At 40.3% G+C, this 14,662-nt stretch overlaps 2 protein-coding genes across 2 annotated transcripts; one reads left to right on the top strand and one right to left on the bottom strand.

Annotated features, from left to right (window-relative positions):
- Positions 1-210: 210 nt before the first annotated feature.
- On the bottom strand, positions 211-5,385 carry LOC113404915 (uncharacterized). The gene is made up of 7 exons (XM_064219353.1): positions 5,143-5,385; positions 4,156-4,351; positions 3,743-3,805; positions 2,343-2,464; positions 1,838-1,960; positions 1,107-1,262; positions 211-1,071 (listed from the first exon to the last, which is right to left on the bottom strand). Exons 1-7 carry the CDS (start codon positions 5,260-5,262, stop codon positions 886-888), a joined length of 966 nt encoding a protein of 321 aa, XP_064075423.1. The 5' UTR covers positions 5,263-5,385; the 3' UTR covers positions 211-885.
- A 1,156-nt stretch (positions 5,386-6,541) lies between these two features.
- Positions 6,542-13,394, top strand: LOC113404912 (IWS1-like protein). Its single transcript, XM_026645990.2, has 12 exons — positions 6,542-6,752; positions 8,229-8,260; positions 8,339-9,278; positions 10,218-10,283; positions 10,371-10,530; positions 11,623-11,663; positions 11,734-11,863; positions 11,950-12,319; positions 12,404-12,566; positions 12,646-12,748; positions 12,839-12,950; positions 13,032-13,394. The coding sequence occupies exons 1-12, from the start codon at positions 6,737-6,739 to the stop codon at positions 13,155-13,157; spliced, it is 2,259 nt and encodes a 752-aa protein (XP_026501775.1). The 5' UTR covers positions 6,542-6,736; the 3' UTR covers positions 13,158-13,394.
- Positions 13,395-14,662: the final 1,268 nt, after the last annotated feature.

Genomic DNA, 14,662 nt, shown 5'->3' with positions numbered 1-14,662 from the left:
ATAAAAAACAACCTTTCCTTACATTATCATATTATAATATATGTACATACAATTTAACCCAAACGTAATGAACTAGATAGCACATGTTTTTTTTTTATATATATACTCGACACATCTATTAAACTACTACCTCTCTTAATCTCCTCCTAAATCTCTACTTGAGGCGGAAGGGAGAACTGGGACTATATGTATAATTAAAAACAGTTGTTTTGAGATTTTATTACTTTTAATACATATTTGTACAATGGTAAAAAATATGATTATTTACAACATAGCTCAGTTATACTACAATGTAACTACCTAATAGCTATATACATACATACATATGTTTATTAACTACTATGACTGAGGACACATCCGTCGCAGAAGACATACTCGTACACGCGTGCCACATCAAATATATACTAAGTATAAAAAATCGATTTCAGAGTTTTTATTTACAAATAAACTGAAATAATAGTTAATCAATGTAAACGGCTCGCACAGACGTTGTTCGATGCCATATTTCTTACTTATTTTAAGGCAGTTCATCACAGCAACTTATATTTACTTAAACCTACTATGTATTTATTTTATACAAACTTCTGTAAGTACACATAAAACGAGCTGCGCTTCTGTGTGAGCCGACCAATAATGATATTTGTTTACAAAATCAGTCACTTAAATGATTTACGCGAACTCACACAAGTCACACACGGATGACGCATTCGGTCGCAGAAAACACCGAAATGTATAGAAACGCCTCGGTATTCGATACGTCACGGGACCAGAGAGTAAGAGAAAGACGACAGACTCGAATCGAAAGCGTGACGCGGGAAGCCGTTACGACTCGCCGACGTCGGTAACGGTTTGTGCGAAAGAGAAAGGCGACCGCCAGCGGCCCGGCTACAGCTGCTTCCGCTCGGCGTCGGCGTCGGCGGCGGCGTCGGCGCGGAGCTGCGAGTCGCGCCGCCGGCCCAGCAGGCGCGCGCCCACGTAGCCGAGCGCGGAGCCCACCAGCAGCGCGGCCGCGCCCGCCTTGGCGCCCAGCACCAGCCCCACGGGCCCGCGCCCCACGCGCCCGCGCGCAGCCTGCGGGCAGAGGCCGTTAGCGGGCGTCGCGTGGCGTCGCGTGACGTCGCGTGACGTCGCGTGACGTCGCGTGACGTCGCGTGACGTCGCGTGACACGGGGTTCTGCGTACCGTTCGCCGAGCGCCAGGTGTTCCCGCGCCGCCTGCACGTTGTCGGCGCCGACGTCCACGCTCGACACCACCGCGCCCACCTGCACGAGTATCGGCGTTTCATTCGATAGCTAGTCTCCGCCCGTTGCTTCGCCCGCGCGTCAGAGGTGTCGCAGGTATTGGGTACATTTTTCTGGGAAGCTATGTGCTATCCCAGGCTATGGTCTATCTCTGTGCCAATTTTCATTCAGTGCAGCCGTGTTGGCGAGGTCGAGGAACAAACGCCCTCCCTGCCAAACTATCGCAGTTCTAATATTAGTAAGTTATATTTGTTACACGTATGCAAAGTATTTAAAATGCTGAAACGTATACAATTAATGCACTTCTTAGATTAACTTTCTTATCCCCAGACAACCTTTTCTCAGCCATCCAACCCGAGCCTCACGTAAACAGATAAGGGTATTAACGCTGATGTTCTTAATGCAGTGATGCGTAGAGTACCGATGTTCTATCGTTTATTGTTATGAGTTATTTCCTACAGTTTAAATTGTTATTTAAATCAATCAATTCACTAACATTGTCATGTATTACATTTACTGGTGTACATAATCGTTATCATTGACTGTTTAACGTTATTATTGTATGTGTGTGTGTGTGTGTGTGTGTTGGAGGTGACCTGTTCGCGCTGCGCGAGCGCGGCGGCCTGCACGTGCTGCCACGCGTCGTGCAGCGCGCGCACCTCGGCCTGCAGCTCCCCCCACCCGCGCAGCACGGCCTCGCGCTCGCGCAGCTGCAGCTCCTGCGCACAGCGGCCATGGAAAAAATATTATAAGTCATCGCTGCGATTACTATTAGACGTTCCGATGACGCCTCGTATCGTCGTGAAGTCGAAAGTAAGCGAGTTACAGGGTCGCGAGTAGCGTTCGCCTCGAACGACGCCCGCGGACGAAATCGGTCGATAGGAAACCATCATTCGATTCATATTGTCCTACTACTGCGAACGCAAAGCATTCGGTATAAAGGAAAAAATAATTTGAAGAAGTTCGAAGGATTATCATCCTGATAACTTCGAAATCGTGGTTACGTGTTTTTAACTCGGGAACGACAACCAGTGTATTCACTCCACGCCGGATCTGAATCCGATGCTATCAAGTGAGGGCAGTCGCCAGTCGCAGTCCGACCTGCGGGTCCACGTGCAGCTGCACGAGCGGCGCGGGCTCCAGCACGCCCACGGACTCGGCCGAGCGCGCGCTGCCGGGCGGCGTCGGCGCCGCGCGCGCGGGGATCGACATCGGCGACGACTCTGGTACAAAACGATTTATTATTCCTCGTTTGCGAACCCCCGCAAATCACAGCAAAGCAGAATGGTCGCCAGCTCGCCTGCTGTGATTACTGTATATTTAGGAAGCCGGTGACTCGAGGGACATTCGAAATAGATTGTTCGTTAAATCTTGCTTCTACGACTTCTGTGAGAGTCGGTACTTTCGATTATTGATTATTGCCATTAGGTCCCCCACGACCCTTCAAAAAGCAGAAATTCAAAATGTAAACTAGGTATGATCACTTGGGCACATTGAGTGTGTGAGTGTACCTTGCGAAGATTTGCTTCCACGCCTAACTCATATTGAGTAAAGTTAGCGGTGTATATCACGACTAGTCTCAACTAATACTAATAGAGTTTTAGTTGAGTACCTCTAGTTCGATTAGTCGATGATTGTCAATTTTAATTTAATGATAAAAATAAGCATGCCGTTTGAGTAATATTATGATGTGATCAAAAGTTTTGTTTTTATTTAAGCTTGGCAGCACCGGTTTTGGGGTAGAACGGGATAACGATCATTAAAACACGCGAGAAGTCGTTTTAAACATGATTGCAGTATGAGTTAACACCTTAATAATGCCGGTGCGTCCAGGTTTAACAAAAGACAATTACACTCTATCCATATTGAGCTACTTACTCTGATAGTTACTCTAATAGTGGAGGCTCTACTTATGTATTTTAAATCTACTTGCACGATTCAAAAAACAAAACAAACTTAAACCTCTTACCGCTCGCATACGGTACAGAGAAACTTTATGGGCGATGGTATACGGATATAATAAGATACCGGAAAATATAATCAATTTACCATTCAACAAATTTTATTAGGACAAAATTATTCAACAAATCGTATTATTCATTGAGATAGTATTTTTTTTTAAACTTTTTTATAAAGACGCCTGGATTTAAACTCGGGTTTCAAAAAAAGTCTGATTAAACAATAATTGTAAATACTAACATCATTGTGAATCTGGTTATTTATGCTAAGCACCTATGTGAGCTTCTTGCTCTTTCTTCTCGCTGGTTTCCGAAACGGTGGTAAAGTTCAAATATTAACGATTAGTTGCTCTTTTGTAAAGTTTGAGTAAAATACATTTAATCAAATGTATTTTATTTACGATTTGATTCGACAAAGAGTGCGGCTTTGCCGAGCGAACTAGACCAGAAAGTCACTTGAACATTTATAGTATTAGTATAGATGCATGTTAGTACCGATGATGTACAGAAAACTTGAACCAAGCTCTTGAAAGCTATTCTCACCGCTGCAGCGCGACCGTGTCTGCGCCGACCTTACCAGTGCTATACAACTGCGCTCTATCACACCTACAATCAATTACATAAACAACTTCTGTACATATTTTTGATCACATAGTCTTAGTATCTGTACCAAGACTATGAGAGTAAATCTTTGTAACGGTTGACACCATATCAAGTTCTCCTTCGACTCAATTTTCGAACAGTGAATTTTAAATAAAGGAATCATATGAAAATATAACCTTCATACTGTAAGTTTAATGAGTGTGCGTTATACAAAAATAGTTATTAAGCCATTTTGTATCTAATAGTACAAAAAAACTATTAATTATAGCCATCACACACATCTTGTTGGTCAATAATGTCCACCACGTACATAAAACCTGGTGCCTAAATATAAAAAGGAACATGTATCATACCCAAGTAATCCATGATAGCCCTTAGTGTGAGATCCCTGGAGCGCTGTGTGAGTCGGTCGAAGTGCGGCACGTCTTGCGCGCGCACCTGTCGGCGCAGCGCGTCCATCTCGCCGAGCAGCGCGCGCAGCTGCGCCGCTACGCGCCGCGCGTGCACCTGCTCCGAGCGAACGCGCCCATACTCCTCTGCTTCTTCATACTAAAACCAGTATGAAGCCAGTAAAAATATAATATATACAGGAAGGAGAATAAAGCAGGATGCTTTGACTCAAAATCGGTTGACTCAATATTGTTGTTTTTCAGTTTAATTTTTGTTGATAGATAGATTACACTTAATTCCACTCATTTACATACTAATTACAGGCAGGCAACCTCGGCCATTGTAAAATTGAAATTGCTTGCAAAGGTAGAGCAAAAATACAATCAGTGTAAAAGATAAAAGAACAATATTTATATGATCTCTAAGTACAACGTAATTTAGCTAACAATTTAAGATATAGACTCACTCACTTATTATAACAATAAAAGGCAAAATAATATTCATGAAAAGATCTACATCAGATATGTAAGATTTTTAAAGATTTTTATATTAAAGATTTTTAAGATTTGTATATTTTACTAAGCACATATTAAAATCAATAGTGTTCGTAATACTTCAAATAACCAGTACATATATAGCTAAAACAACACTTCAATATTTATTGGTTTCTTTTATCCTACTACGATATCATAAATATAAAATAAAGCACGTATGATTTTAATGTTATATAGTTCGATAAATATTGTATAATTTGTCACGTATTACGAAATGACAATGAAACGTAAAATATTTGCCTTCAACCTTGCTTGAAAAACGTTATTTATAGACCTCTAGTGACGTCAAAGAACGTGGCTATTGCGCGCTAGTTTCTATTATTGAAAGCTTTTGTCTCAAATCGCTACAAATGGAAATATTTATTGTTTGTTTGTATAAATCAGATAGTTTTTTACCTTTATAATATTAGCCTTATGCTGTCGAAGTAAGTCTAGATGATGTGGAATCGCTACTTCGTTAAACTTCGTCAAAGATAGTTCAACTCGTTTTAAAGGTAACTTATTCTCTTCTTCCATTGTTAATATTTATTAAACGTTTTTAAGCATTTAAAAACAAAAATTTACAAATAAGACTCTCAATCAAAAATACATTGTTTTGACTTACTGACTTCTGACAGATAATTGACATTTGACAACTGACATTGACATTAGTAGCTTTAACTTTTTTTTTGTTAATACTATGTTTATGCTTTTTGTTTTAACATATGGGATACTAATATAATATTTTGCGCTCCAATTATTTAAGAATTTAATCTACTGTGCTTGATTTTCTCTGGACCCTCATTTAGGCTTTATAAGGATATAAAGAAATACTATTATAATAATCTCGTCTATAAATCCTAAAGAAAATATTTCATATTTGGGTTAAATGGGCAAATTTATTACATTTTGTTTTTATTGTTTGATAATAGGTTATTCAATACTATTAAAAATATGCTACGAAATGTGGTCATCCTATCAGATAATAGTGTGTTGTGATTTTATCTATCACTTATTACGTATTTTAGGGTTCGTTGGAACAGTAACAAACAGTTTTTGTAAGTTTTTATAGAAGTATTTGTACATTGTGGCACAATACACCATTTATACCCCATTTTTTCCAGTAAATTAACAGAAAAAAATATTATAAACACGCTGAATGTATACTTTGGTAACCTAGTAACTAGTTTACTTGTTTGTGGCATCACGCAGATCATATGTCGTCCGCGATTACAGAAACGACGTTTTTAGCGCGAATATTGTAATTTAAATATTTTACGGAAAATCCTGCATATTTCGCAAAAAATATACCTGTGGTATATTAATCATATACCAACGAATAATTTAAAACAATTTTTTAAAATAAGTCAAATAGCCTATTCTCCTTTTAATTAAATTTATTCTGCTTGCTTACGGGTACACTGATTTTTTATATTAGCTCAAGAACAAATCAGAAGATTGGACTTAGGTTTTTTAATTTCGCAGAGATTAGCTTTATGGCTATTCCAGAATTAATGTATACAACACGACACCACTTATTATGCAGCGCTGTTTTATTTACAAATACCCATTTGATTATTATGCTAAACTACGCGCTTTGCTTCGCTGCTGGCGCTCTTTGCATATTATGTAAAATTCACTGATATAGCGTTTTAAAACGAAAACCATTTTATTTTTTTGTGTGTGTTTTTATTTCTATTACAAATATTATTGTTATAAATATTATAATAATATTGTTATAATTATCGAATAAAAAATATTACTTTTAGGCTCTAAATAATTACCCAACGCTAGTTTACAGCTTACCATAGACAAATTTGAGAATGTTTCATCGTGCGACTTATGTACATGCAGAATTTCATATAAAATATTGAACGTTTGTCGATTTTAGTTCAATAAAACTATAATGTTCGACTTGTAAATGATTTCTTCAATTCGGATTAATATATATTTTACTCGGATTACAGTGCATTATTAATTTATGAGTAGTAACAAACAAAATTAAGTAAAAATGGATGTCGATACGGGTAAGCTAGACTTGTATAATGTTAACATAATTATTAACCTCCTGCAATCGAATGCAATTGCCAATAACATCTCATTTCAATGTATACGATTTGAATATCTTAATTTATAAATTAAGTGCTTTATTTAACAATCTACAATATTTTACGGGGTCCGCTAGTGGCTGTTGCCGAATTTTTGAAATCACTATTGTAGTTCATCTTAATAAAAATTTTAATTTGTCAGTAATCATTATTACTATGAAATATAATTCGTAGTATTGATTTTCTTCCATTCATTTCACCGCGCAGTTATCATGTTAGGTTAGAAGAAATTACTTACAGTATTTTTTTTAATCATTGGCATAAAATAAGTATCAAACAAATATAAATTATATCGTAATATGTTCACAGGATCATAAATTTATGATTAATATCTTACATTTATAATATTGAATATATCAAACCTACCCTCGTATTCTATATTTTATGATTCACTGATTATTTAGTTATGATGAGACCTTGTATATTTTGTATCTTTGCTACATAAAAACTTTTCTTCTGTAATTTTGAATAGAATGTTTGAATTTTTATTTTGATATTGATGCACAGACATGTAAATAAATAGATGAGAATGGAATGTATGAGAGGGAATGAATACAATTTAACTCTACAATAGGGTGTATAATTATGTTTGAAAAAATACTTCAAAATTTTGATTTTCCTAATAAATTGCCATGAAGAATGAATTAAGGAAGAATATTTCACCAAAATAAATACTCTTTCTTGCCATAATATAAAATAAAATATTAAACCTTTTTTATTCCTGTGAAAATGCTGTCAGATATTTTGCTGATGTAATATTGGTAAAAACAACAGTGTATATATATATATATGTACAGAAGTTATTTATGTTTGACCGGCACTCATTACATGTTAACAGCTATAAACATTTTGTTTTTTTTGGGAAAATAATGAATTAGAATTGCTATTGATGGTGTCTAATCTGTCTAGTCTCTTGTTGTATAAATACTAGCATTAACACTCCAGAAAAGTTTTTATCAAATTGCCAGGTGATTGAAACGAGGAATGTTTGGTTGGTACTCGCAAAACAAGATCATAATTCACTTTCAATTAAAAGTCGATTGTATTTATGTGAGGATCTTTTCAATGTTATTAAAAATTATTTTTCACTAACGAAAGTACACTATTGTGAACTGTTTCAGTCTGTCAATTGCACTGTTAAAAAAACTTTGCACTTTTTATGACAGGTATGATATCCATTCAAATATATAGTGTTATTAAATTATAATACTAACTTTGTAGCAGTAAGTTTTTTTAAATTAATGTTGATGCTAATACTTTTAGTTCAGTGTATCAGAATTTGAAATGTTGTAAATGTGTTCTGAATCATAGTGCCTGTTGATTTCCATATAAGTGTGTATGTTTAAGAGCCTCAAGTAAAGAGTTGTGAAGTAACAAGATTTTTTTCTGTTATAGATGGGAGAAGATCTAGATCACGCAGCAGATCAGTGAGTATTGAACAACTATCATATAATTAAATAAAAATGTAACAGATTGAGAGGTAAATATATTACTATTATCAACAGGTAGCTTTAGACTCAAAAATGTCCCATGATGGTTCAGTACGATCAAAGTCAGGCTCAAGATCTCGCAGTCGGTCAAGATCACGTTCAAGATCTCGGTCTAAATCCTCATCTCGTTCAAGAAGCAGGTCCGCAGCTTCCTCTCGTTCTCGTTCTGGTTCCCCCAAGTCTGGCAGATCGAGAAGTGGCTCTCGATCTAGAAGTGGATCACCTAAGTCAATCAGGTCAAGAAGTGGTTCCGCTAGATCGAGAAGTGGTTCACCAAGGAAATCAAGATCTAGAAGTGGTTCGCCTAGGAAATCAAGATCTAGAAGTGGTTCACCGAGGAAATCGAGGTCACGAAGTGGTTCACCGGATAAATCGAGATCTAGAAGTGGTTCACCGAGGAAATCAAGGTCAAGGAGTGGATCAGTAAGGAAATCGAGATCACGGAGTGGTTCGGCTGCATCTAAAGCAAGGTCGAGAAGTGGATCATTAGCCAAATCGCGGTCTCGTAGTGGATCTAGAGCTAAGTCACATTCCCGAAGTAGATCACGGGGAAAATCTAGATCTAGGTCCAGAAGCCGTTCGATGAGCGGGTCACCTGCGAGATCTAGATTTAGAAGTGGATCCATTAGAAAATCAAGATCTCGTAGTAGATCTGCTAAGAATTCTAAATCAAGAAGTAGATCACCTAGAAAATCTAGATCTAGAAGTGGCTCGGCAAGATCTCGTTCTCGGAGTGGTTCGAGAGCGAAGTCTGCCTCAGCATCGCCTAGAAAATCGAGATCGAAAAGTCGGTCTCCAAAAGCAAATAAAAAGACTTCGCCACGCAAATCAAGGTCCCGTAGCGGTTCGGCGAAATCTTCTAAAAGTAAATCGCCGGAAACAAGAGAAAAAAGTAAGTCTGTCGAAGGAATGGACGTAGATGACGAAGATGGTAAAAAGCGTCACTCGCCTGCCGGTAAGTATTTATCTCTGAAAAGTTAACATTTCACTTAATTTTAATAACCAAAAGACATCATATGCAAGATAAAATTTATCAAGGGACATGCAGGTTCACATAGTGAAGTGGGTGAGCAACACATAGCTGTTCTCTGTCAACCTTTATTAAGAATGGTTCTTATAAATATTCCTTTAATAAGATAAGTTGCATCTAAAGCTACTAACAGCTGGGAATGTAGCGTCTGCCGCAAATAACCGACACGAAACTCAGAGTTACTGTTCATCAACAGTTTGCATGTAGTTATCATATACAATAAATTTGTACATGATAAATCACTACATCGTATAAAACCAAAGTCGCTTCCCGCTCTCTGTCTGTTCATATGTGTGCTTAGATCATTTAAACTTTTGATACCTTTTTTTATAATAGATATAGTGATTCAAGAGGATGATTTATATGTAAAATACATGCACAATATAGTAGTAGAGAAACACTGATAATTTTAGTTCTTTCCAACTTGATGTCGTAAATAAACACATTTTTTGTTTATACCCTGGCTGAACCCTATGAGACAGATAAAAAAATGTACACCTTAAAAAGGTCTACATAAAAGTGCGTGATGGTATGTGTATCTCTTAGGGATAACCCACAATAAACATATTTATCCTTTACTTTTTACCAAAAATAATGGCTCATCGTTATCCAATTAAGTACCTATTGTATATGAAGACATTCTGCAGTATATTTTGTATCAGCATCGCACCCGTGCGAAGCTAGTTTTATTGTAATTTATCTAACTCGTACATGCAATGGCAAAGAAATATCGAATCAACTCAAATACCATTAGAGCAACATAGAAATGACAGATGATTAAAATTAATTTGCACTTTAATGGCATTGAGCAAACCAACCACTGGACATAATAATGATTTTCTCTGACCTCAGATATATTTTTAGGTTCCCCGGCGAGACGTTCCCGTTCAAAGTCACGATCGCGCTCGAGATCTAGACCAAAATCAGCTGGTATGATTTGTAATTGAACATAATTATATTTCCGAAACGATCAATGAAGAATATAGTTACACTCATATCGACCATTTAATGTTCTAGCGCGTCGGTCCGGCTCCAGGTCCAAGTCCCGCTCGCGCTCCGGTTCCAGGTCCAAGTCCCGGTCCAGGTCTCGCTCGAGGTCCAAGTCGCGCTCGCGCTCGAAGTCGCGTTCCAGATCCGGATCTCGATCGCGTTCCGGTTCTGCCAAATCCGGATCGAGGTTCGTAGGTCCTTCGGGCCAGCCGTCTATTCTAGTCTATTCTCGGTTCGATGTCGTTGTGGATGCGATGCGATGAGGTCGTTCTCGATGTCGATCACTGTAGAGCTTACTTTAAGGATGTATGTCAAATATATCTACCCGTCTAATTTTCCATAAATTTGGAATATATAGTAGAGTTGAATACGATCCATCGATTGAAAAAATAAAAAGGCACTTAGCCAATGAATATAACAAATTTTTGAGAATAAAATAGCATTTAACTTTCGGTTCGAATACCGAAAGTTGACGGAATCGAACTAAATTGATAATAAATTAAAAGTCAAAAACATTTTTAAAAACAAGCTTTTATATAAATAAACTAAAAAAAAATAATCTTTTACACTAAAACTTATAATACCTTATAATGTAATTTCAAATTTGACACATTTTTTATAGTTTTAGTAAATTTGAAATTATTCACATCAAATCATTTAATTTACTTGTTTATCCTACACAAGTAAATCTCGCGACAACTTTTTACGTCATATAATTATATTATTATAATTGTGTCAAATGTGAATTGACGTTATAAGTTAACGGTAAAAGTTTATTTTTCTTTTTAGCGCATTTAAATAAAACCTTGTTTTTAAAAATATATTTTTAATTTTAATTTATTTTGTAATTTTTAGTAATTAAACTCGCATTCGTATTCCCAGTAAGGCCTTTCATTTGAGACCCATATTGTTGGAATGAATTAAAAAAAATATCCGCCATCTTGGGTGTTTCGCCATGTAGGATTTAGGATGACGTCACACAGTTGACCATGCATTGTCATCCAAACTGAACGTGTATACGAAATTTCAGCTCAATCGGTTAAAGATATCTGCTTTTAAATCTAGTTGCAAGATTTCACCCGTACATACTTACATGGCAAGTTCATTAAACGCTTATACAAATAAACAGACGTACTGCGGATTTGACCTTACAGGCATCCGTAATTATTATTATTTCGATATTTCTGTCCATATACTCCCATCGGAAGTGAGGTCATAACTCATGTATAACATTCATACAGTATGCGCGTAGTGATCATCACAATTACGACGGTTTCAGATCCCGCTCGCGCTCCGGCTCCGGCTCCCCGTCCCACCAAGGTACGGCCCGCCCGGTCCGGCCCGGCCGCCCGGCCCGGCCGGATGCGCGCTCACCCCGCTCTGTCCGCAGATGGCAAGCGGAGGCGCGCCGTGCGGCTGCCGTCCGACGACGAGGCCGACGCGGCGCCGAGCGCGCCCGCCGCCGACGCGCGCCCGCCCGCCGACTCCTCCGACGACGAGCTGGCGCCTGACTCCAAGAGGTGGGCCGCGCGCCTGACCCGCCGCGCCGGACGCCGGCCGCGCCGGTCGCGCAGCGAATGTGACGGGCCGTGACGTGTCGTTGCAGCGCGGAGTCGATGGGCGGCATGTCGGACTTCGAGGCGATGCTGGCGCGCAAGCGGGAGGAGCGGCGCGGGCGGCGGCGGCGGCGCGACATCGACATCATCAACGACAACGACGACCTCATCGCGCAGCTGCTGCAGCAGATGCGGCAGGCGGCCGACGACGACCGCGAGCTGAACCGCCGCAACCAGCCCGCCGTGCGCAAGGTGTCGCTGCTCAAGCGCGCCATGTCGCAGCTCATCAAGCGCGACCTGCAGCTGGCCTTCCTGGAGCACAACGTGCTCAACGTGCTCTGCGACTGGCTGGCGCCGATGCCCAACCGCGCCCTGCCCTGCCTGCTCATCCGCGAGAGCGTGCTCAAGCTGCTGATGGACGTGAGCGCCTCCCTCCCACCCTCGGGATAGACGGCGAGCCGGTCGACTCGATATCGGAGTTATGTTTATGTTTACTCTTTTCAGTTCCCTTCGATCGACAAGTCTCTGCTGAAGCAGTCCGGTATCGGAAAAGCGGTGATGTACCTGTACAAGCATCCCAAGGAGACGAAGGCGAACAAGGAGCGCGCCGGCCGCCTCATCTCGGAGTGGGCTCGACCGATCTTCAACCTCTCTACTGATTTCAAAGGTTCGGTTCCCGGTCGACGCAAGAAGTCGTCGGTCACCTTCGAATATTTCGGGAGCTAACTCGTACGATCGTTCCGCAGCGATGACTCGCGAGGAGCGCCAGGCGCGGGACGAGGCCATGGCGGGCGACCGGCGCCGCGAGGACGCGGGACCGAGCCACAAGCGCGCGCGGGACGACGAGCGGTAAGACCCCCCCACCCCCCCCCGCGCCCAATGCGACGCCGTATCGCCGCGAGCCGCGCCCGCGAGGCTCACGCCGCCGTCTGCCCGCAGGCCGCTGCGGCCGGGCGACCCGGGCTGGGTGTCCCGCGCGCGCGTGCCGGCGCCCTCCAACAAGGACTACGTCGTGCGCCCCAAGTCCACCTGCGAGGTCGACATGTCGCGCGTGAGTGCCCTCTCCGTCGGCGCCGTGGTCGCCGTCTGCTCGGTTTGAGCGGCTCTATCGACGTTTCTCGTCTCCTTTCAGATGAGCAAGAAGAAGATGACTCGCTACGAGAAGCAGATGAAGAAGTTCCTGGACCAGAAGCGAATGAAAGGCGGCACCAGACGCGCCGTCGAAATTTCGATCGAGGGCCGGAAGATGGCGCTCTAGAGAGATCGTCCGTGACTGTGTGTCGTCGATGAATGTGACTATTGAAGTTAGGGATTCCGTGCCGCCCGCTCCGTGTCGGTGTCGGTGCGTGTCGACGTCGGGCGGACGAGTCGGTATATTTGTATGATGAGCTTAGTACGTCGCACGAGTATCACGCCGAGTGCTGTCACTCGCGAGGTTTCGTTGTGATGTTGTGTAAGTTAATGTAATTGAAATAAAGTGGACTGTGACTGCTAAGTCTTATTTTTTTTAATCGCTAAGAAACTAAACGTTTAAGGGTTATCGTTTACCGTTACGTGACCGGTTCCGTGCTAATTTTAATATTAAAATAATATTGGTATAAATTTCACGTTATTTACTACTACTACAAAGTATGACCTGTGAAATTTTTTGACAGTGTAACGGAGGTTTATTGATATATTTGCTACAGATATCTTGGTAATTGATGAATAATTTTATGTAATTATTTATTCTTCCATCGCATCTGAAATGTTTCTTCTGATAAAAGTTGTTCAAATGGAAACAAATTAACCTGAACTCTGACAATTGTAGACAAGAAACCGATAAGTCGCAAGTTTGTAAATCTGTTTATTTGAAAAGAGCAACTATTCGAGTTTCTTGCCGTTTCTTCTCGCTGGAGACTGAAGGATTTCCGAAACGGTGGTAGTGTTAAAATATTGACGATTCAAAAACGATTGAAGTAATAAGGTACCAAATATCGAATGGATACAACATATGAAACGTAGTCAGATCCCCTCATCAATTATTATTAAAGACCTGATGATCTAAAACGGCTGGTTACCTTACCATGTTCTTTCAATATCATGTAAGTAATACGGTACCAAATTTCGAATGGATTGGACCAGTAGTCAGACACCCTCATCAACTATTAAAGAGGCTGAACATACTTTCATGGCTAAGAACACTCGGGATAAAATTATCCATGACACAAAAAAAAACTAAACGAAAATCGGTTCATCCGTTTGGGAGCTGCGATACCACAGACAGATAAATAGACGTTAAACTTATTTTTTTTGCGTCGAGGGTAAAAAAATATTACTGGGGGTATCTATTAACGCAATAGATCACATTCATATGATTTTTAGAAATTTTTGTCTGTTTGTCTATTCGTTTGTTACCGCTAATCTTGGAATCGGCTTAACCGATTAGGATGCGGTTTTCACTGATTTATACTGTAGTATTGTTTTATTAAAATCGAGATGTTATGGAAACGGCTGATGAAGTTAAAACGTTTTTTACATTATCCTTTTGCGTTTGAAAATAAATATACTATAAGTAAAAACGGGTGCGGCGAGATGATTTTATGTTTATGCCCCGGTTCCTTCTCATTCCAAAAAGATTCGTTTACTTTTAAGCGAGTCCCGTTCACACTGCTAGGACTGACTCAAAGATACACAGATATGTCAACCATATAATACTCCCCACTTTTCAGGCTTAAAATCACGCGAACGGAGTCGCGGGCACCAGCTCGTGCTATAATATAG

Source organism: Vanessa tameamea, chromosome 27 (assembly GCF_037043105.1).
Source record: "Vanessa tameamea isolate UH-Manoa-2023 chromosome 27, ilVanTame1 primary haplotype, whole genome shotgun sequence".
Lineage (NCBI taxonomy): Eukaryota > Metazoa > Arthropoda > Insecta > Lepidoptera > Nymphalidae > Vanessa > Vanessa tameamea.
The sequence above is the reverse complement of the archived record's forward strand: the minus strand, read 5'-3'. Positions and strand labels throughout refer to the sequence as shown.